General features: G+C 40.8%; 1 protein-coding gene across 2 annotated transcripts in view; it reads left to right on the top strand.

Annotated features, from left to right (window-relative positions):
* Positions 1–14,040: 14,040 nt before the first annotated feature.
* The window catches only part of SV2B (synaptic vesicle glycoprotein 2B), a 28,011-nt gene continuing 17,126 nt past the window's right edge, over positions 14,041–24,925 (top strand). For both annotated transcript variants that reach the window (XM_062583719.1, XM_062583718.1), the window contains exon 1: positions 14,041–14,569. In XM_062583719.1, coding sequence (XP_062439703.1) covers positions 14,041–14,569 — 529 coding nt within the window. The remainder of the gene's footprint in view (positions 14,570–24,925) is intronic.

Below are 24,925 nucleotides of genomic sequence, written 5' to 3'. Positions count from 1 at the left end.
CTTTAAAGCAAACAATTTGGACCTGTAAGGTCATTTCCAGTCACCTTTGCAGCCTACAAAGACTTCTGAGAAGCTGAGAATTGTCTCTTCCCTATGCTTTGGTCATGCTGCAAGCATTTCAGGTCATGAAACGGGCCTTTATTTTAGTATTTGTTGACTAATATTAAGAGAATGAGGACATGTGAGGATATCATCTCTAGAGATGGGCTATCATGTATGAACAGTCGGAAGAGTCTGACTGCAATGTCCATAGGGACTCCAGAGTTTCAAGATCTCTCCCAGCTGCCTTTCCCTTTTCTGGGGTTCTGATGAATATTATCTGTTTTTTTAGCATATCTTTGTCAGGCAGAGCTGAAGTAAGAAGAGGAACTGAAGCACATGTATGAAACAGGCTGGAAGTGTCATTGATTCTGATTAAAACCAGCACATCTGAGACACATTTGTGAGACACAGTGTCCTTGTGAGGATAATTTCAAAACCACAGTAGTCCTGGCAAGGACTTTCTAAAGACCATAAAATGAAACTTTTGAACTCTCCATCAGAAACTACAAGATTCATTTTTCAGTTATGGATGTATTTATCCTTATGAAATCTCTGACAGGTAGGGAAAGTAAGTTCTTAGAGCTATTTAACATATGGAAAAGAATGACTAAATGTCTTCTCTAAGTTTAACCAGGCAATCTGTGGCATTACAGAAAATTATACTCAATTCCTAATGCTGCCCAAGACATTCAGCCATCCTTCCTCTGATCAAACCTGCCTAAGTCCTGACAAATAGCTACACTGGTATATATTTTCATTTTTCTTAGCCTTTTCATATTGTACAGAAGAATTATATGTAAAACATAAGCAGAAATAGTTAGACTTCAACTCTTATGGCATAAATTACACTGATGGCAATTTGACTTTAACTCCCATCTGTACTGTTGCACCCTACCCACAAGCATGAGTCATACTAAGCAATAAATAATAGCTAAATCCATCTCCTGCCTCGATAAGTGATTTTGAGGATTTTCTCTCCACATACACATGAACTATGGTGGTATATGCTGGTGATGTATTGTAGCTATTAATATTTGGAGGTGAAGACTATTCATCATTAATGTCCAACCTGAACACAGAAGTTCATTAGGCTGTTCGGGAGCTAAATGCACAGCCTTCTCACTGCTTTATAGTGGCATGCCTAATTACACTTATTTTGGAAATTTTACCAGCTAAAGGCAACATTAATTTCCAAGCCTGGGTAGTACAGCTGCTATTATGCCTTTTCCTCTCCCTTCCTTTCTGTCCTCCACACTCCCACATCCATCTCCTTGTCCTAGCTCCTTTGCTATACGTTGTATCCTGTGGTTGTTTTCTCTTGTTCTCTGGGTCCGCAGTATGTGCTCCTTATTTTGGTGGTTTTCTCTTTCCTTCCATTTTCTCATCTGTTCAACAGAGGGGTGAATATTGTTTTAGAAGACAGTAACACAGCAGACAACCTATAGCAAGGTGGAAAACCACAGGACTTTGGTCAGTCAGGACATTGTCCAGGCTTAAGGTCCTGTATAAATGAGCTGCTCTAGCAAAGAGTTGTCCTAAAGAATGACATCCAAAGAGATATCCTAAAATTATCAATAATAAGAAGAAAGGAATATGAGATGCTTGGGAAGAAATATCCCGAATAATCCACCTTTCCCTGCTTTGGGGCAGCCTACACTAAGTGTTCTTAAAGTAGCTGCACTCTTTTTCTGCTATATAGTGTACAGAAAGTGCCAGAGGCCCTTTTGATTTGAAAGCCTCCATATGGATATAAAATATAAATTTAACGTCACTGTATGTGAGGTCTTGTGTTATCCTTTAAGTCAGTGCCAACATATTCCAAGCCCTATGGCAAATTTAGTTTGCATGTTTAGTCAGTGAAAAAAAAAATCTATTTTTGTGATTTTCTGCAAGATACTTGTTGCAAAAGCAGATTCTTCAAGGATCTGGCCATCTGAGACATATGAAGCGCAGTTCTCAGCTAGGAGAGGCTATGGAAGTCACTTATTGCCAGAAAAAAAGAAGTATTGCTTTGTAAGTACATTTTGTTTACGCTGCAGTGGTATATATAACGCACATGGTGAATTTGATAACCACATAGCAGAATCTGTTAAATGATCCTGGATAGTACAAAACTCAGGTCTTCTCAGCCCTGTCTTGTATCCAGAAATGATTAGGCATATCAAAATGCTATGAAAATAGATGTAGCAAAAGCACTCGCTCCAGTACTTTTCCTGCTAAATAACCTTGAAAGGAGTTTTAGAGTGAACATCTCTTTAAATCTGCTGCTGTTTGCACTTGTATTTCTCCGCAGGCAAGGTGCATAATGAATAGTGTATTTGCAATTTTGAAAGCTCTTGTGGCCAGAAAAACAATGGTATCAGAGGGCTTGTGTAGAAAGGAAAGAGACTGAATTTAGGCTGAGAACTAGCCCTCTTCTTTGATTGAAATCTTAGCATTGTAATAACTGTGTTTCGTAAAACTTTAGGGTCAAGCAGCCCTGCAGAGAAACAAAAAAGACAAATCCATTGAAGAGCATTACGGAAGCATAAGGTTGGCTGTGACTGCGACAGGCTGAGGCACAGAGGATTTCTTGGAACGGATTTGAATTCTGGGGTGGCTGGTGCCTTGGTACACTTCACTGGAACTGGCAAGCAACTGTCTCTAGAGACTGATGCCTGAGCATCTTGGGCTAGGAAAAGTCTGTTCCCAACAGCAGGAACCATTCCTTACAAGGAGTGCTCTCAGCCTGCGGAAATCTCCATGTCAAAACCATCCTTAACATGAACCAAAACTCTAGAACAAAACAAGGGAAAATTCTATAATGGCTGTTATGAGATACATAGTATGATTTTGTCCTCCTGTATCCTGTTCATGGGGAAGTTTGACAGTGCTGTTCAGTACCTAAAACACTACAGTTGTTTCCTGTTTGAGATAGGAATCAAATGCATCCTGTCCACAGCACTGTGGCAACTTTGGGAAAGTGTAACTTTGTGGGACAACTACACTAGAGACACGTTGACTTTATGGAGCCAAAGAGAGGGGGGAGCTTCTGATGTCAGCAGAAGAAAGATGGGAAGGATAGGAGCAGGGAGTGCTGGGGGAAATGGACACAGCAAACTGCTCTATTAGGAAGAGGCAATAAAAAAATGAGGTATTTAATAAAGATACTTACTCAGATAAAATTCCCTTTTGAGAGAAAGCAAAATTTAGAAATCACTCAGGGTTGCATCTGCTTTCATGCTTCTGTCAGTGGAGCAAATCTATTCATCGCAGCCATGTATTAATGAATTAGTTAATTGAGTGGCTCGTTATTTAATAACACAGACCGCAAATGTGATGAAATAAAAGTCCCCTTTACAGCTAGAGGCACATCTTTGCCAATAAGCTACACAGCTCATTGTTAATCAGGCACGGTTGCTGTCTGACACCGACAGAATTTGCTGAATTGCAGGCAGTTTGCTTCCGAGGTTACTGCTAACACATCTCCAGGAACTTGTCAGGGTCTCCAAGCCCAATAAGGTTAGGCCTAATAAGCTGTCCAAGGGCAAATCGACATGGAGACCCTCAACCTTGTTAGACGACACCAGGGCACTATTGTTTCTGAACCTACATTAAATTGCCTATTAGTTTATACTGCCAGGTTCAATGAGATGTTGGTTTTGTTAATAGGAATTAAAGACTTGGAGATTTTAGCTCTCTATGATCTTCAGAAAGACAGGACACGAGAGAAACATGGGTTGGATGTTTGCCATTGACATGGGTGACCTTAGGAAAGATTCTTGGGTTACATCTATATTGGGACATTGATATCCAGGTCAGGGTTTGTGCCTCAGATCCAGCTCGACTCCCCATGAGGAAAAGATTTGTGGGGTGCCAGTCCTCAACTTTATCTTGATCATAATATGAAAGACAGCTGAGTGCAAATGTTAAGGCGGAGTCTTAAACAGAGGAACTGTGAGCATTGCCTAGATACCATGATAATGGGAGAGAAGGAAAAGGGAGAAAAGGTATCTAAGAGGAGTTTAGAGACCAAGAGTCTTTTCTCACAGAGAAGATTTTTAACCTCAATAAGCTGGCCAAATTCCAGTTCAGGCATATGCATTTTTAAGTTGCCTTTGGGTAAATTATCATCACCGCAAAACTCTGGCAGTTGAAAGCAGACACTCTCTTCTCCCACTAGTTCTCCTGCTGTGATTCTCTACCCATCATCCATGATTTCGTTCTTTTCCCCTTCACCTCCTCCCTTCTGACTAAGCTCTCAGCTGTGATTTTTCCTTCCTTTTGCTTCTTCATGCAAGTTTGTTCATTATTTATTAGCTGCCATACTTTTATACCATCTGTCTCAACTCATTATCTATATTCAGCTTGTCAATTTGACCTTTTATGGCCTTTCCCTGGAATCCTAATGTGTAGTCTGTCCCTCCTTATATAGCTTTATGCCACTAAGCCATTGCTTTCCAACTCCTACTGTTAAACAACTCCTACTGTTAAACACTCTTCTCTGTATCTCATGAACACTCAGCTTACTTTTCTGTGCCCTTAACTTTAGGAGTGCTGTTTAATTCTACTTGACTGATGCTTGTTCCTTGTTTCATTTGCTGCATATTCACTGTGCCAGCTTGCTGCAGCACATACTGTCTTAGATATGTCCTTTAAAGCACCTGCACCAAAATAGCAGACTTTGAAGTACAATCTCTCTTTACCAATCTAGGGGACTTTCTGTCACTCAGCTCAAAACATAACATAGTGAATTACAAGTTAAGATCATCCCACAGTGCTGTGAAAGTCACCATCACATAAGGTAATAGTATTTTAGGGCCTGATGTGCTGGAAATTAGAAATTTGCCACAATGTTCTATGGATGGGGGAGGCAAAAAATCTGCACCAGACCTTGGGGTTTATGATGTATGTTCCTGCATAGCATAGGAGGCTTTCTAGTCTCATGGGTTAGTCATTGCATCAAGACAATACCTCATCTTTTAGTTATCTTTTGCATGTCCTTAATGCAGAAGACTACAGCAAGAACCAAAGACAAACCATCTTTCTGTGCCTGTTTCTTTGTGTGCTTTGATCAGATCATGGCTCTAACAGGAACAATAAAACAAAACTTCAAGTATAATGTGTGTATAGAAAAACTACTTCTACTGTGACAAAGAGCAGTGGATATTGAGAATCTCTGTTCCTTCAACCACATTTCTAGAATCATCAGAATTCAAACAAGATGCAACTGTAATGTTTCTTTTTAAAATGACTCCCACTCTTGATCCGCATTCATATCAGATGTTGCTTTCTCTTCACCTTTCTATACCTACTTTGCTATTTTTATTTGTACTGAATAGAAGCTTATACAGTGTTACCCAGTACGGAAAAGCGTAATGGCACTAGAGTGCTATGGACAGATTCTTACTTCATGTGAATCAGAATAGCTCAATCAAAAATAACTGAACTACTGGTGTTCATACCACATCCAGTTCTATCCCCAAATTTGTGAGCTACTGTAAAAGCCTAATTTTCAAACTTAGTATTTCCCTTCATAGAATCAGTAAGGTTGGAAAGGACCTCTGGAGATCATCTAGTCCAACCTCCCTGCTCAACAGGGTCACCTAGAGCATGTCAGACAGGGTTGCATCCAGGCAGGCCTTGAATATCTCCAGAGAAGGAGACTCCACAACCTCTCTGGGCAACCTGTGCCAGTGCTCTGTCACCCTCACAGTGAAGAAATTCCCCCTCGCGGTCAGGCAGAACTTCCTGTGCTTCAATTTCTGCCCATTGCCTCTTGTCCTGTCACACGGGACAACTGAAAAGAGTTTGTCCCCGTCCCCTTGACACCCTCCGTTCAGGTACTTGTACACATTGATAAGATCCCCCCTCAGTCTTCTCTTCCCCAGGCTGAAGAGGCCCAGCTCTCGCAGCTGTTCCTCATAGGGCAGATGCTCCAGCCCTCTGATCATCTTTGTAGCCCTACACTGGACTCTCTCCAGTAGCTCCATGTCTCTCTTGTACTGGGGAGCCCAGAACTGGACACAATACTCCAGATGAGGCCTCAGCAGAAGCTATGTTGCTGTAGCACAGTAACGCATGACTGTCACTAGGCCACATTGGAGCAGGTTTTGTGCATTAGTGGAACAAAATATGTGCAGTATGCACTGGCACAGAAACATGTAAAAACCATCATGGATCAATAGAGATTATCTAGAAATTGTAAGATGACATGACTTAAGTTAAATAGACTCTATAGCAGTTAATTCTGAACTAAAATGTTTTCCTTGTTAAATAATCTGATCTACTGGTAGCACACTAAATTGCTTGGGTTCTGTTTTCCCCACATTTCTCAATAAACCAGTGTTGCATTAGCACCAGTCTTCTTCCTTGCAATAGCACAGACGAAGTGAATAAATGAGTCTCGTTCTAGAGATTCCAACAGCATCTTAGGACAAATCAATGATTTTACACTGAATAGAAGACTTTTACCTTGCGTGTCCTAACTATGCTGCAGGAGAGCAATCATTAGGTGCTCTCTGTAGTGCTGAAAGCCAGTTCAGTGAACCAGATGATATGAAGTCAATGACTTTCAAATATCTTGCTCTTCTTTTAACTTACAGCTACTAATACACACACTGTAGTGCAGATAGTGTGCTTAATAAGCTCCATGGAGAGTTTTGAACCTGTACTTCTATCAAAATAACTGCTTAATTAAAAAAAAAAAAGTCTCAGGAGAAACTTGTTTTTATTTTTGGTTTTCACTTTAATGCAGTGCTTCTCTGTGAAGCTCTAACAAAAGACATCTCTTTATCCAGAGTTCAAACCAAACTCTTTTTTAGGTAGGCGCTGTTATAGAAATGGATCATGCAACTTTGATCTTCTAATCTCCTGTTGTATAGGCCCAGTTAGCCTCCCTTAAATATTTGCAGCCACAATTGATTGTTGTAGCCATTAACACATAGCTTTGCTCCTGATAATTGTATCTTGACATATCCACGTGTATAGAAATGGTATCTTTGCTGGCAAAGTTGCTCCTCATTGCTTCCAGCTACCATGCCAGTAATTAAGAAACTAAAAAAAAACCTCATGTGCTTGTCTGGAATTTTCTGAGCAAGAACAGTAAGCGTAGTGGAAAACATGCCTAAGAAATTCAGTCTGGAACTCATATTCCTCTAGATTCAAGGGGTTCCAGCCTAGGATTGAGATATCTTCGCTCAAGAGTGTTTGATGACTATGGTTTCCTTTTGACATTAACTCAGGTCAGATTCATTGCAAGAACAGGTTTCCCTTCAAATCTTGTGGAACTAGAGAGGCAAGAAGAGGAATCAGGAATGTTTGTTTAGTGATGTATATTTTCAGTTCTCTGTATACCACCCTATATAAACCTGTGTCCCAAGGGCTAACTTGTCCTTCCAAAAGAGACCAGATCTTCAGCTAGTTATATTCCACTGATTCACTGACTGCTGTTCAATAACTCCGGTTCAGAGCTGAGAACATCCTATTGGAAACTCCCCAGGGACTCATTTGTCATCCCTGCCATGTGATTAGGCTTTTTTTGATGGAAAGAGAAGGTAAGGAAAGTGACTGCTGAAAAACCTGACCTAATTTTATATAATTCCACACACAATTCCTCCCTGTAACTAGTGGCTGATGATGTTTTAGGCCAGGTGGTATTCCCTACTGTCAACTTCACCTGCAAGTATTTCAGAGTCATACACTCTAAGACTTTTCACCTGTCTGATTACTGTTTTGGCAGAGAAATAAGGTTTGAGAAGTCAGGTAAGAATTAGTAAGGATTAAGGCTAAACTCTAACAGATGGCCTGAGATAGGTTTATCTTGCTCAGATATGAAGGTGAGAGCTGCTGTTATTGTCTAACCTGGGCTCCAAGAGGGGTTGCATGCAACGGTTTTCCCATTAGCTGCTTTGCGTGGACAGTGAAGCTCTAGACAGCAATCACCTTGCAGAAAAGCAGGTACAGCCAAGTAGTTACTCTCTTGGAGGCAGTGGCAGCCTCTGCCTTCCTGCAAGAGGCTGTGGAGGGTGAGATAACCTGCTGCTCTAAGCATACAGGGGTGCAAGAGGAGCATCCTACCAAGGACCACTGGCTGGCTTTTGTCTCCCACGTGTGTCAGTAGCTCCTGAAGCCCTTCAGGAAGGAGAGTATTTCAGGAGCAGCTCTGGCTGTGAGGGGAACCCTTTCCCTCTGCTCTAACCACAATTTTTCACTTGGACCACTGAATCTTCTCCCTCCTCCCTGACTTCTGACTTCATTTGGTTTCTACTCCTCTGCCTTAGAAGCCTCCTCATTCCCCTTTTCTAACTTCAGTCAAATATATATTCCCTCTAGATCCTGTCACTTTTCCCTCTGCAGAATCCTTGCCAAGAATCCAGCCTTGCCATCTGCCCAGGAGAATGACGATATTGCTCAGCTCTCTTTGAATATTGACTGATGTAGCTGAAGCAGCAATGTTAACATTAGCAGGAAAGAATAATCAGAGCCCCTTGGAAGCATGGCTGTTTCCTACCCTATAGGATAGAGGTTGACAGAAAAGACCCTTTTTTCAAATCCTGAATTTTTCATGGGGAAATCTGTTTCAACAAATACCTCTAAAGAAAGCAGATAGAATAGCTAACATGCTAGCATTTCCTAAATTGTTTGTTTTCCATTTTGAAACAACTCTTCATGCTGATTTTTATTTGTTGTGATGAAAAGGGCAACCTTTTGCGGTTGTAGTGAAATGAAACCTTTTAATGTATCTGATCTGAAAGTATTTTTGTGGTTTATGGAGTTGGAGTCTGATTTTTGAGATTTTTTTAGTACCTTTTGGAAAGAGGGAAAAAATTTCAGCCTTCCCTAAATCTCCTCAGCTATGGTAGCCCCATACTACACATGGTTATATCAACAGTTATAATGCCGCAGATCTTATTGAAACCACCTGTTTGTTAGGGCACTAAACACAATGCCCTACAGGTGTGAAGCCAAGCCACCCCTGACACTAAGGCTATGCCTCTGACTTCTCCCAGGCAACACTCTCCTCATTGAAAATACTGGAGAATCTCTCTCTGGTTGTGCTTCTCTAGGCCCTGATATCAACTTTTCTGAGAGTCATCGGGGCAGAGGGTGACATTGGAGATGGCCACAAACACTTTCAAAACATACACCTGCTGTCTAAATGGGAAAACACATAGCAGCTCAAGCAGGAGGGAAGTGATTCTGTCATTCTTCATTCTAACAAAATGGAAAAAGTGATCTGAAGCACCCAGGAAGCTCCCTTAAGATTAGGCTTTTCAAGCAAAATCACTAACACTAACAACATTTTGAGAAATACCATCTCCTTCCTCCCTTTTCCATTTGGAAGGCAACAGATTCATGAGAATTATGTAGAGTTTAGGGTTTGGAGTACTTCAGATCTTACATTACAGAGAAACCTATTTCAGAGCATTTTTCTGAAGCTGTTATTCTTCCAAGCAGTGGAAAAATAACAGTTTACATGGCTAGAAAAAGAAACACCTGATGATGACTCTGGGGAAATTGCTTAATTTTGCTGTGCCTCATCTGTGAAGTAGGGGACACAGGGATGTCTTTTCTCCCAAAGATTGTTCATTAGGGCTTTGGGGGCCCAAGTTTCCATCTCCTCATATAGCCACATTTGCAAGGAATTTAAATAACCAATCTGCAATTCACATCAGGAAAAGCTGTGCTATTCCCATTCGCAAAGGGGGTGGGGTGGGAGTGGAGACAGGGATCCTGGAAGCCAAGCAACTTTCAAAGGCTGCTCAAACTGTCTGCAGCACAGAGTTATACCCCAAACACAGTAACACTTTCCCTCTACCTAGCAAAGTGGCATTTAGACCTTGCTACAATCCTTGGTCTGTTTAATAGTATTTGTGTAACTGTAAGTTGTCTGAAATCCAGGATACTGCTCTCTTGGGAGCTGTGAGTTCTTAAGCAGCTCTCAAAAGCTGGTCCTTTATGCATACAAATGGATCCATTATTGCATCTTCATTAATAGCCTGAGATGAGAACATCACAAAACCCTATATGCACAATTTCTTTTCTCCTAACCATCAATGGAAGATTCCTCCCAGGCTGTTTTTTTTTTTTTTTTTTTTCCTGACAACTAGTTTTGTGAGTGCAAGGTGCCTTTATGGCCACTGTAGAATTCAGACACCTTCCCATTGTTGCTAGTAGAAAGCAGCTCTGGGAGCAAGAATGTTTTGCTAGAGGAGTTGTCCTTCAGGAAGGGTAATGAACTGCTCTGCCATCTGCTTTATGGGGATTATTCTGGTGAATGTTAGATATCCCTTGAAAACATTTTCATCATGCCCCTGCACTGCTCCTTAACACTGCTTCCTTTGCAATAACATTCATATAACCTCTCTCTTCAGCTTTTGACTTTAAAAGTTTTTCCTTTCTCAGCACAAAAAGGCAAAGAGAAGATGTGGATCCTACCTTTGGCTCTCTCCCCACTGCATACAGGTGTGTACTCACAGCTCCCTTCAACCCTGGCTCCCACAAAGTAATGCTCTTCTCTTTCCTGGGAACTCCTTCATGTACCAGGACTGAACATGTTATAGCAAGTCTTCCCTCCACAACTACTCTGCTTACTGATTCACTCTAAGTACTGTTCTCAGCTCTCCAGCAAGCCCTAGACTCCTTTTGTACTTTCTTCATTTTCTGTCAGGCTGCTTTCCTACTGCTCTTGCAAGAAACTACCTGCACCTCCTCTAACTCCTACTGTTCTTTAGCCAAGGGCACCTCCCTTATATGTATTTTCACAGGTGCAGGTGTTTAGCAGCTCTTCTTAAAGGTCTCTTTTCCTGAGTGGTATGGTTTTTGTTGTGAGTGCATATCAAGCTTTAGGTTGCTGTTTTAAACTGTGGTGCTCAAATGACTTAATTGCTGGTAAGTATGGAACATCTGAACTGCCTAAAGAGCTAACAGATGCAAGAAAAATGTAAGATGAATAGCATGTTTTGAAGAATTAATGCAGGCTAAATTATAGCCTGAGAGATGCAATTAAGTGAAGGATATGTGCTTACTAGTATCAGGATAGCTGGTGACATGGGCTGTTTGGTGGGGAAATAAGATTAAAGTATGTACTGATGCAAAATTTAAAGGAAAAGCCATAGTGCAAAAGTACTTAGAGGGGAAGAAAAAGCAAGGTAATGTGTTGAGAAATAAACAAGGAGTTATGGAGAATCACAAGCCAGGAAGGGAGCTGTATTCCCAGTTACTTTAGATTTCTGTCTGTAAGGCTTGGTTTATTGAGGACAAAGCTTAACACTTCCTTGAATGTATTACTTTGAAAGAACTAGAATGAGGCTATCCCTCCTTTTTCTGCCTCTCTCTGCCCTCTGCTTTCTGCCTTGGGGAACCTTGTATTTGTCTTGTGTTTAAACCTCACTTGTATGTCTTGGAGCAGCAGCTGTCTGTTTTAAAGGGCCCAAGGCTGTAATAGACTCAATGTGAAGTGTATATTTGTCTCAAACTGTCATGCATCACTCTAAAGTGTAATTAGAAATCCAGGCCTTGAATCCTTATGAGACATTATGATTTCTCATCTAAATGCTAGATGAGGCTGCTAATATGAGTAAGTGCAGCTCACCTTGAGTGAAAGAGTGTTAAAGAGTCAGGTCTAGAGTGAATCAGCCTGCGCACAGGTGACAATGAAAGAAGGCAAGTAGTGTGAAGTGTCTAACTGAAGTATTTAAGAGCTGTAAGTTGCAGGGGGCTTCTGGGTGCCTTGCTCCTCATGGTTACTGCCCCTTCATCTAGGGGCACCCCACAAACATCTGTCACAACATTCACAAAGTGAATGGTAACCTGCTGGCTATTATTTGACAGGACGTATTTTCAGTGTGGCATGTTCTTCCTGACACAGGTGGCTGTCATGGGTCTACAAGACTGATCAGATCATTCCATTATTTCTTCTGCTGCCCGTGATGCAAATGATGCCTTACAGTAGAAACAATGTTGTATATCAATGCAAGAGCACAGACGCTTAAATGAATCTTCTCTATGTTTGTTGTCATCTGTGGTTCTGTTAGTATAGGAAGCAGAAAGCCTGGTTTCTACCTTTGGCATCTTAGTAGAGTAGAAAAAGTTCTTCCAGTGATTGGTCTTCCAAGACATACTTTTACCTTTTGAAAAGTCTAAGTGCAAGTTCTCTGGATGACTTGGAATCCTATGAAATCTATTGATTAATCATTAATATTATTATTATTTCATTTCATAAGACTGATTTTTCAATCTGCTTTTGTAGCAACCAGAACAGGACAAGAACAGTGAGGTCACTACATTTTCTGTTTTGTCATTTGAGGTCACTTTGAAACATAACCTGCCAGTAAATGACACTTCAAGACTTCCAAAGCAAGGTCTAATATTCCTTAGCACATTTTTTTTTTTTTTTTTTTTAAGAAAGAGCCTTTTCCCTAGTTTTCAGATGAAAATATGTCTCTGTGGAGAACACAATGTTCACTCATGGTACAAATCCTTGTGTAATCAAGAAAGTTACCTCAAAAAGGGGAGGTTTTAAGACTCAAAAGTCCTCAAGGAGTGTTTTAACCATTCATGGTGAAGTTCTGGCATTGAAACAATACCTGTAAAACCCATTTAAATTCTTCTAATGGCTGACAGATGTATAACTCCCTTGTATATTAATACTTTTTATTAGATGCTCTTTATTGTTACATGCATTATAGTCTATTCATCTTTCTAACTTGATCAGAATATATGTAAGTGTGTTTAATTTATTGCTTCCTTTTTTTACAGCTTACTTACAGTTTATTTAAGCAACTAGCTCAAAATGTAAAGTGCATTTGTGCACTTTACAAAAGTACACTGTACATTTGTGCATGTGTACTCTATACTGGCTCTTCTGACATGACTCTACAGTTTTCCATGCAAGATTCCTTTCAAAATCCTTGTTAACAGCTGTGTGCAGCAACAAATGCAGTAGAGCACTGGAGAGCCAGCTGGCTGAAAATCTCTTGAAAGATTATGGAAGTCAGGTGTCTGAAATGAGAATGTGTTTAGCTGTGACTTGGCTTCCCTTGGTTTTCCTTGTAGAGAGCAGTGGTTCCATGTTAACTTAATTTTTCACTCTGAAAATCATGCATTGATGGAAGAACGATGCTTGGTGTGACTTTGGGTGACTTTATTTTGGCAGACACAGCTTATCAGTTCCACGTCTGTCACACAGGGAGACCCTGGTGGTGGTGGTGGGGAAAACATTAAATAAAACTAAATCTGGGGCACTGGATAAAATACAAAACCAAGCTCATATTTTGTGTCATTATGATGTTAGCCAGCCATAACTACTGAGGAGGAGTGAGCTTAGGGTAGACAGATGAATATCTGCAGTAACCTGAAAGCTCTGTTCAAGCAACTCTTCTCTGTATTGTTCTGCTGTAGAAATCACCATCACATCTGAGAGGTAGGATTTCTAGGAATAGCAGTCTGGGACTAGACGATATTTTAGATCCTACTTTAGGTTTCCACTTAGATTACTTAGTGAACTTTAATGCCCTTTTATGTACTGAGGCTTTTGGTTATTTGTTTTGAAGGTGCAATAATGTTCCCCAAATACTGAGTTGCCTTTTTTGAGATGGAAAAGTGTGTTTTCAAAATGCTAGGCATGAAATTCAAGCTTACCACATTCTCATTGCTATTGTTTCCTCTTTCTCAGGATAAGATCTTCACCACCAAGATGAATCAGGAAAAACCTGCCAAATAGCTCACTGGCTGTACAATTTGCTGTTCTCTTGCTGTTCCCACACAAAGTAAGGAAGAAGCCAGCAAGTCACAAACCACGGCTGAGAAGTGAAACATCAAAAGCTCTTTGAGAGTGTCTTGCATAGAAAAATTACAGTGCTTCTCCATCTGAGCCTGAGAAACTATATGACATCAACTCCTAAGAATAGAGAAGATATGTTCAAGTAACCAATACCAGAAATTGCATAAATACATACGTATATATTAGAGTATCTACACACAGTGGTCTACAGCATTTAGAAATCTACATTCAGAATGGATGATGGATACAGAAATACAAACCTGTATCAAGGGACTAGGGACACAGGCAGGGACACAAACCAAGTCTCAGATGACTATAGGTACCAGGATGGTACCTACGAAGGGTATGCACCCAATGATGGCTACTACCGTAGTGGGGATGAACTTACTCATGAAGAAGATGCCCAGAGTGATGTTACAGAAGGCCATGATGAAGATGATGAGGTCTATGAGGGGGAGTATCAGGGAATCCCACACCCAGATGACATCAAACCTAAGCAGAAGAAGAGAGCCCCTGCAGCGGATGATGAGTACAGAGACCATGCTGATCTTATGGCAGAGAGGATGGAAGATGAGGAGCAGCTCGCCCACCAATATGAGAACATCATTGAGGAATGTGGCCATGGGCGCTTCCAGTGGACACTCTTCTTTGTGTTAGGGTTGGCACTGATGGCAGATGGGGTGGAGGTGTTTGTGGTTGGATTTGTTCTGCCCAGTGCTGAGAAGGATATGTGCTTATCCAGTTCAAACAAAGGGATGCTTGGTAAGTGCTGCTTGTGAACAGCTGTTCTTACACCTAAAACACCTTATTCCTAAAACATCTTATTCTAGTGGCTGGCTGATTTCAGGATCTTCTGGTGACCGCTTTCTTGTTTTGTATGTCATGCATAGCCACGAATGGGTGGATCTGATTTGAGATGTGTTTTGCATACTGTTGAAGGCAGCTACTCAAAATCAAGAGACTCGCACCACATCTCAGCCCATCTTCTGAATGTGTTACGGTGCCAGCACTGGCAGCTATGGCTAAATGAACCAGGCAGCTTGCAGTCAGCTGGTGCCCAAAGCAAAACTCTTAGGACTGCTCAGAGACAAACATGGAAGGTTAAAGGTGGCATTTCCTACCTGAGCATCTAGTGAGTTGGATTTTGATGCTTTTAGCAACTAAACCGTAATGAGAAGTCCACAAACAGTACTGTTCCAGTATGACAGATACAACAGCTAAAGGCCTGTTTGCTCTGGATCATTTGGCAGGCTGTTACATTGTGGCTGCCAGGGCTTCCTTGTTCTTCAAAGTTTTTCGCTTGTCTAGGCTCCCCTTTTCTGTAGTCCTAAGTCCCAATCAGCAAATTGGCTGTGTAGTAAATTTCTTTTGCATGCTAAATTCTCAGCCAGAGCTATTTGCTAATGTGTACTGGGGCAGAAGTAGCCTATAGAGATTTCTTCTTAGGTCTGTGAAATAAAATAAAAGTTCTGCATGGAGATTAAAGGGTCAGGCTACTCCCAACATCCGCTTTACATCACCATTGACACCTCTCTGTCGTTAAAATACAAAGGCTTAGTTATTGTGTCTGAGACTGGGTGGAACAGTTTGGAGGAACAATTTTTTCCCTCTGCAAATTATAAACTAAATATGGTATGAAGTCTCCCAGATATCTAAGAATCAGGAAAGCATCCAGCATGTCTCATAGTGAGAGCAAGCCATGCAACTGAACAGCACATCTGGAAAGCAAATGAAGCAGCTCTTGGAAGAACATTTTAGGAGGGGAATAGAGTGTCTGGATAGATACGTACAAGCGTCATAGGGAAATCATCAGTAGTTCATGCATTCTGGCCTAGAAGCCCTGCCTGATTCAAAGTAAATGCATATTTTGGATTAGATGCTGGGCCTTGACTTAATTCTATTTGTATTACTTGTGGCACAGATGACAATTAGCCTTATATAGAGCTCTCATCTTGGTGTTCCAAAGACACTTTTTTTTGTTTCTTCTTTTGTTTCTCATCTGAACGTGGGGTCAGGATGTTTATTCCCACAGTTTAATTCACTTTCTATCAAATTTTGTGCCATAAAAAAAATTGGTAACTTTTTTTTTTAAAAAAAAACACTTAAAATTCCCAACTTGATAGAGTTCAGATTTAATTTTTAAAAGCAAATTGCTCACAATTAGAACCTGATTTCAAAGGGACTTCAGAATTCATTAGCTCGCTATGGGCCACCCTGCTGGGTGCCTTTTCAGTGATGTGCCCTTTTTTGAAAATTAGGTCATTTATTTTGGTGGTTAAATGAAAGCAGAGATCTTCTGAAATTCTGACCCCAATGAATTTCTATCTCTGTAGAACTGTTTCTAGTATGCACCAGAACTGGAAAACTTCAAATATCACAAGAAAATCTATCCATTTTTTAGGTATTTCTGGCCCAACCACAAGTTTAAAAAAAAAGAACAAGAAATCTCATGAGAGCTCACTCTGCAGCTCAATATTTGCAAAGCTGAAAGTTCAGAGTGTTCTGATAAGCTCTGGATAAGCAAGGAGACATTTGGGTCTGTATCCAACCCCAGCTCCAGCCCACTGCACATTAACAAATCTAATATTGAATTCCTAATCTAGGGAATGGCGTTCTTCTTTCTGTCTTTTCTGCCTGCTTTTAAAGAGCTCTTTTGAAGAACCTGTTTCTGCAGAACAATTTCCTCTCTGCTTAGCCTATTTGATTTTGGGAGTGTGCTCTCGGAGCTTGCCTTCACACTATCTTGTGGCTTAAATATGAAGGAAAAAAAAAGTATTTTCCTAAAAATAAAAGTTGACTTATGTCAGATTGAAGGAGACTAGAAAAGCAGAAAGTAAAGTGGATATTTATGGTAACACTCTATAGGTACTGTGCCAGAGATAGGATTCTGATTCAGTATGACTTTTTTGTTGAAGATACTTTTTCAGCTGCTGGATGTTTCTCTGCTGCAGCAGGTTAAACTCATGTAGGCGGTTTCCTTTTGGATCTGAGCTCTGTGAGATGATCCCTTTGTGAAAAGGGATTAAGAGTGGCTTAGAAAGCATTAGATTGCAGAGCAGTGCATTGATACGAATAATGAATACTCAAGGGCACCAAGAAGTGTGCTGGCCAGCAAGGCTATGAGGAGGCTGGTGTGGGCTTGAGGCTGCTGGAAGGCGTACAAGAGGGAAAGTGCAGATTTCTGAGTCTGAACTGGAGAGAACAGGGCAGTTTTCTGCTGTGCTAGCCATGGCGAGAGGTTAGCAGCAGGGAGCAGAGTGTGTGGGTGGTTTGGCAGACAGTGAGTCGCAGCAGAGACGGAAGGTTTGTTGGTAGACCTGCCTGTAGCACAGCCTGGTGTCCTATGTGCTGCACTCTGCAAGAGGGTTTCTTCCCCAGTCTGAGCAGCTTTGGGTGCTCTGCATGATAAGGATAGTCACTTATCAGCTACTGGAGAGGGAGGCTGGTAAAGTGCTATTGATGGAAGCAAGAACATAATCTTCCTCAATACCTTTCCTGGATTAGCTTGAGCGCCCATCCACCAGTGACTAGAAAAGTATCTCATACCATTTCCTTGATGTTCTATGGGCTGTACTATTGCAAATTAATCTTGTTAATATGCAAGGTTCAATGACACTTATAGGCTGATTTTTCACAGTAATAGGTAGCAATCAGAGCTCTTTGCCTCAATTTATGCCTAATGTGCAGTGATGATCTTGCAAGTGTGTGTCTGCATGAAATGAATGGTGGGTTGATTAGAGAGGGCAGAGCTTTTCCTCAAATTGTCATGCTGCTCTAGGGATGTGGGGTCATTATCCATACATGAGTTACTGTCCCTTATCTTATTGCTATGTACCAACAGATTTGACCACAACAGCTCATGTTTGTTCTCAGGTGACTGTTCATCTCACTGCATTTTTGCTAAGAGAACATGGTGAGGTTACCCCAGATGGAGCTAGGGTTGCCTCCAGGCAGCTGCTAATGTTTAAACACATGAGAATGTCTCAGCCGTAACTAGTGAGGCTAGGAGAGAATAAATGGGAGATAAATCAGGTAAGTAATCAAACTCTCTCAGAAATAGGAACAGACAAATAAGAGAGCTAAAATAGATGCTCCCTACAGACCAATTTGGAAAAGTTCAGCTTTTGCTAAAAGGACATTTTGCATTAAGTACTCTGTGTATTGCGTATTTTTCCTCCCTCAGAAAGCAAGAGTAGAAAAATATCAAGCAAATTATGGCCAAATTATTCAAAACTTACAAATAAACAGATGCCCACAGTGTTTTAAGAAATGTGTGAAATGAATATGACACATTCTAGAAAACGTTTACATTTTTGTTCTGAAAATAAACATCTCTACATCAGATGCAAATTAACAGCTATTTTAGCCCTAACTATCCCTAGTGGGGCAAAAGACATTTTGAGCTTTTCTGTGATGTGAAATGCTATTTTGAGGACATGTGCAGAAGTATAACACCCCCCCCCAACAACTGTATATATTTTAGCACTTTGATTTTATTGACTTTTAACACTAGTTGTTAAGAATAAGCTTGTTAAATTGTAACAAGTTTGTTCTCATGCATTCATTTGATAGACCTGCTTTTGCTGAGCTTTGTCCAGCATCAATAATAATAAAACATCTATTAAACTTATTGAAATTATATTCCTGTTTTTTTTTTTTTGATTCGTTGAGGACAATCAAATGACTAGTTGTAAATGTTATATTCAGTTATGTACTGAGAGGCATACAAAATTATTATTCAGGGAATTATCATATATACATAAATCTGTAAATGCTATTAATTGCCTCTCAGGAGGCTAAACATTGTATTTACAAGCACAAAGCAGTAAGTACATAGCTCGTATAAAAGATGGTGTCATAATCATATCTTAAACTTTTTTTATACCCTGCATATGAAACCTCAAGGCACAGTTAAAACATCAGACTTCCTAGATCCCCAGAGATGCAGGTATCTTACTACCATTTCGCAGCCCGTAAACTGAGACAAGGAAAATTTAAGCACTTTGTCCATGACTGCAGAACAACCACATGGACGCTGAGAATAAAATCCGTCTTTTGGGCACACGGCTCCCTTTGTCTTTATGACAGAGTAATAAAGTTTTAAGGAGAATAAAATCTTACAGACTTTTGACTTTGGAATGTAGATCAAAAAAATAAAAATCCTGTAAGTAATTATGCAGTTATGGAGAAATTCAAGCTTGGCCATGTGAGTCAAGTTAAATAGGACGTGTGACAACATCCTTGCTCTTACTTGTGTGAAGAGGCTGTTTTATTACCAGCTGAGATAAAATTTAGCCTCAGCTTCTCATTGACCCAAATTTACATGATATGATAGTAAATCCTAATCCCCTCAGTAGCTTTTCTCCACTTTTTTCCTTTTTTTTTTTTTTTTTTTCCCCTCGTCTGGATAAGCACTCGGGATCCCAGAAGCGGCTTCCTCACTCTGCCGTAGCCGGTCGACCTCGGCAGAAAGGCTGTCACAAGAGGAGGCAGCACCCTGACAGTGATGGTGCTAGTGGCATGCAGTACATCTTAGGGAGAAAAAAGGTGCTTTTGTGAAATGGGGACACCCTGTTATGGAAGTGGAGTGCTGTGCAGGTGCCACATGGAGATGGTTGAGTCCCCCTTTGTAGACATGACAGGAGTCTCATCTGATGAGAGCCAGCAGGGACAGGTTTTCGTTTAACAGCAAAGGCTTCTGCTGTTAAAAACTTTGATTTAGTGCAGGGGTTGGGTGTGAGGAAACCAGATGGTCTATGTATGTTGTACTGATGGACAAGTCCTGCAGGGGGGACTGTAAAACCAGCTAAGTGTTAACATCCACCCACGCTATGCTGGCAGCGCTTGCTGAAACCCTTAGTGTGCGTTTCCAGTGTGACATCAAAGAGTTTGTGGATTCATGCGTCCACCTTTTGCTCGAATATGCAAAATTCCCTCCAGTTCAGCAGCCATAATTTGCCTGGTGTCCACCCCCAAACTTCTGGAAATGGGAAGTCTTGTTTCAGTTGCATGACCTGCTTCTTGGTGGTAGGATCATTAGCAGTAGGTAAAATATCTCTGCCTGTACTTGATTAACATGGCAAGTGCAAACCCTTTCATTTGATTTCCATTTACAAAGTTAGTGAGATTCGTGGGCAACACACTAATAAGCGTACAAGTAGAAGCAGATAAGAAAAGTCAAGAAGAGGGAAAAAAGGCCACTCATCCCTCAGCTAATCCTCTGCTGGGGCCGTTCCGCACTCTGGAAAACGCTGGCTGTTACAGAGCAAATCAGTCAGGGCTACTGGGTTTTATTGCTCTCTCTTCAAATCCCTCGCACATAATCTGATCCTGTGCCTTGCCTCGTTCATCTCAAATAGTCCAGACCTAACTCACAAAATTTTCTTTGTGTCTGTGAAATTCATCCTCGTATGACAGATGCTGCTTGGGTAAGGTTGTTTGGATTCGGCTTGTATTGCAATAGGACCTATAGGCTATATAAAGTCATAATCCTTTTGGGTTGTCAAGATGCTTCTTCCTCCATCAAAGGCTTTCTTTTTACGTCCCATTGGTGTCCTGTGCTTTGCGAGTGGGTAAGAACATCCACGTTTCTGTTGTTACCAGCTCTGTGTAAACCTGTTAACAGAGGTGAGAGACTCTTGTACCTGATAAATGCACACCTCAGGCAGCATTCCTTACCTTGCTGATGGTGCTAAGCACTCTGGGACTAATTCTTCCCATTGGGCTATTTTTTCTGCTTGACTTCTCCCTTTATTCCCAGATTCCTCGTCATGACTTGATAGGTGTTATTTTCAGATGTGCCTGAATTTTAAGAACTTTAATCCTATTGACTGTCAACGAAAGCAATTTACAATTGTGATGGAGATTTGGATTGATCTTGCATTTTTCCTTTTCATATTTGAAGCCCTTATGAGTCCACTTCTAATTATGCTAAAATAGTAACACGATGGTTTAGCATGTACATAGCCATGTACTGTAACTGTCTATTTCCAGAATTTTAGCCTTTAAATTCACAATTCCTGCCTAATGCAGAGCGCACAGTTTCAATGAAGGTTGATGAATTTCTTAATATGAAAATGTTTTATATGTTACCTCTTTTCTGGTGGGAATAGCTCAGTGGCCGCATATTTTCCTTCTAACTTCAGCGCTGAATGAGTCATAACTGGAAATTTATTAGAATTTCAACTCTGGTTTTCCACAGATTTTACGTGAGGCTGTTGCAAACTTTCCCATAGGCCTTCATTGTACCATGTTACAGTGGTACAGTCTGCAAATAATGGTGTATGTGAAGTTGCCCTTAGTATTTCACCTGTATCTGCTGCATATGTTGATTCAGAAGCTGAACTCTCCTAGCACAGTCTAAGTCTGCCTGGATAGTTGCAAGGTCTGAAGCCAGGTTTATGATTTGAATCCTTGTAATGTTTTTCCTTAGAATATTCTGTGGACAGAAGTAAAACAGCAGAACAAATATAATTTCTTTCGGTTATTCAAAAGACTCACTCTGTTCAATTCTCCTTAAAATTTGAGTTTTCCAAGACTTGATAGTCTTGGAAGCCAGATATTTTTCAGAGGTAAGAGCTGCTGTTGTGGCACTCCTCAGTGTTCCAGCAGACTATCCCTCCGGCATGGAGGCTACATGAGTAACTACATTCCTGCGTGGCATCAGCTATGTTATTGAACAGTTTAGCATTTTAGTGGCTACAGTGTATGTGAACCAGTGATCTAGTGATTCTGTAAGCATGGGCAGCACTCTGATGGGATCTGACGAAGCAGTTGGTCTATCAGCTTGTTTCTTCTCCACAAACTAATGAAGTGACATCATGCATGCCGCAGTACTGCAGTGGCCGGACTGTCTAACGAAGCAGGTCTGTAGCTGTAGTATTTGGAATGTGGTTTCCAAACTCTTGATACAGCTGAGAAGGGCAGGATAAAGGCACTGGTGAGCCAACAGGAAGGGAAGTGCTGCGAGAAGCTTGCTAGAAGAATGAGGCAGTTTCCTGGAAACATTCATATTGTGTAATTAGTCTCTCTGTGCTCCACACAGAGGTTTTTTCTCTGTCTGCTCTATTCTGGGCAGTGGAAATCAGAATCAGGCACTATGAACTTTGACTTCAAACTCTTTGTCCAACCAGGAATTTTTTATATTTTTTAGGCATAGCCTTCCACCTGGATTTTGGAACTGGTAAGCTCTGGAAAGCATAGGCTATTGATCTGATGAGAAAATCTAGTGCAGAAATTATTGCAAGATGGAGCTATATTGGGAAGTTTGTACTCTTGTATCCCTGTAGTCACTACTGATACAATACAGTGCAGGCCAAGTCAAACTCAACTCCCAGGTTAAATAAAATAAGGAAACCAGCATGTCAGTACAAGAAATGAGCTCCTGGCTTGGTGGATTTTTGAGTATAATGACTAAAAGCTTTTGCTGACAGAAGGGACTGTAACATTTGCTGCAGCTGAAATGGCCAAGTGAGGCATAGCAGGAACAAAAAGGAGTTATCTGTAAAATATTCACCTGGATGGAGCATCCACTCTTCCCTTTGAGCTGGGAAGCTGCTGGAGTCATCCCTGGCCAGACAGTGGGCTGTCCTACTGCCAACAAAGATAATCAGTTATAATAAATCGTGGGCTAGAACACAGTAGCAAACTTCTCCTCTTAACCTAGGACATTTTATGGTATTAAGAGGCTTTGTATGAACATCTGCCATCCAGGGATTTTCTCTAGGGAAAAAAAAAAAGGCAAAACAAAACCCTAAACTCTCTGATGATTCATTTTTCATCTGGATTTGGCAGTGCAGGCTGAGCTGTGCTGTGAACTACTCATCTGTGCTGGGCTCACCCTCAGAATAGGTGCTGTGAAACACCAGTGATAGCTACAGGCTACATCATAACTTCTGTCTACTGGATGGGATCGGAGCTACTCCATTAGATATGGCTCAAGAGCCAATGTAAAAGCATTAAGTCCCGGAGTATTGCATTAAGATTCCTTTTTTGTTAGAAAAAAAATACTAATCCAAAATCCTAAGTTCTCCCTTGCAATTTACACTTCAGTGAAGCAGCTGGAGGCCAAAGTTAATAGAAAAACAGATCTCAAATTCTCAGCTACATACAAGTCTTCTCTGATTGCTGCCAATCAGAATCTGAAACCTTTATAGACCTTTAGATCACATCACCAGAAAAACTTGGGTGAGAGATAATGTATAAATCAAAAGGGCAAAAGGATCATGGAGGGTGCTGGCAAAATCCTGTGTCATTGTTCCAGTACAAAGGCTGTAAAGAGGCAAGAGTATATCTGAGCAGATCTTTTGCCTTTAATACACAAAATTCTGATTATCTTGTAGACATTTTGTGGACAGGAAAAAAAATCAGAACAATTCACAGATATAATCCTACTGCTCTGCTTATGGAATGGGGCATTTTAGAAGTCTGAACTTTTCTACTTCTAGTTAACATGAGACCAGCATTCTGTGAAATGCTACAGTGGCTTTCTGCTGCATAACTTTTAATTTAGTAATGCATTTCAAACCAAATGAAGACATTTGCAATCCAGAAAGAAAGGCAAAATCAGCTGCCAAATAACTCTGTGCGTTAGTCCTTAGCTAACTTTGCTGGATGGCACAGAACAGGCCTTCAGCCATCAGACTGATCAATGTGTTTACACATTCATGTATTACAAAAATATGTGAAAAAAACAGGATCTCCACAGTAGGATTTCTCCTGCCTATGATGTCTAAGATAATACAGTAAGTATTCTGGAAACAGCCTTTTGTTCCTCTTCTCTCCCGTGCGATGCTTGCCACCAATTTCTTCTGAAACGTGACAATAGTGATATTGCTCCTACTCTTTAAATCCCTAGCTTGAAGTAGAAAGGTCTGAGACCTATTCAACTCACTAGTCAAGGAGATACCATTATAGTAATCTGCTTGGATGTACTGTTCAAAGTTCTTGGTGGCAGCAGGCCACCAGGCCAGCAGAAAGGGCAAGAAAGACACCTAGTCACAAAGAATTTTGGCCCTGCTCTGCGTGGGCAGGGGCAGTACCAGCCACACACTGTACATGGATAAAATGTGAAGGGCTTTGTCCTTCACATGGTGAAACTCAATACAGCTTTGGTAGAATAGACCTGCTGATAGTCCATCTCCTTGCAGTCTTAACTCATCTGGACTCATTCAAAGGAGTCTTGGAGCCATATGCTCCTGGCTCCTTCTATCCTTACATCTTTCCTTCCTGAAGGGAATGAATATGTTTACTGACAAGCCTAAAGCAAAATAGCCCTGAAGCCCAGAGGCCAAGTGCAACCTTGTTGTTCTTCTAAGACCTGTTCCATTTTCTGCCAGCTGCTGGACTAATTGATTCCCAGATGTCTTCCCTTAACAGCAGTGCAAATCATTTCACTCTAGCTTATCATTTCCAGCCCCTCAAGTACTGATTTGCACTGTATACTATCATATTTTAAATGCTTAGTATTTACTCCTGCTGTCTTTTCATATCATAACTCCTGCAGGTTTCAACAGGAATTTTGCCAGCAGAAGGACCAGAGCTTGTGGGTCTTTCTGGGAATATTCTTCTTGCTCACTGAAGCCTTTAAATCTGGAAAGTTAATACAATAAATGAAAAACAAAATTTGGAGCTTAAAGGTTGTTAGTTCTATTATCCCCCACAAGACAAAAGGATATATAATAGGTGATCCTCCTGGTCGCAGTCTTGGTAGAAGGGCCAAGGACAACGGCCATGCTTTGCTGGCCAGCATTGTGAGGACATGAAGAGCTGGATACAGAGAGTGTGCTTAAAGAAAATCATTCTCCCCTATTCAGCCTTGCACTGAATGTATTCAAAAGACCCCATGGTGAAAGATCTAAGTCAAGTTAAGTTAAAAATAAAAACTTTTTTTTAAAAGTGTCAGGGTGATTAATCTATAGCACAAACTGTTAAGACAAGCAGTGGAATTTCCCTTCTCCTGAAATTTTCAGGTCAAGATTTTACTATTTTCTATAAGTTGTCCTTTACTTAGACATAAGATCTTGGCTCTGTAACAGAGCAAGTATCTGTGCTACACAGGTCAGACTGAGTTTATAGCGTGATCCTTTCAAGTAATGCTATGGAAAATGGAAGAGATGA

This window comes from Rhea pennata, chromosome 10 (genome assembly GCF_028389875.1).
Source record: "Rhea pennata isolate bPtePen1 chromosome 10, bPtePen1.pri, whole genome shotgun sequence".
In the NCBI taxonomy this organism is placed as follows: Eukaryota; Metazoa; Chordata; class Aves; order Rheiformes; family Rheidae; genus Rhea; species Rhea pennata.
Note: the sequence above shows the minus strand (reverse complement) of the source record. Positions and strands in the feature narration are given on the sequence as shown.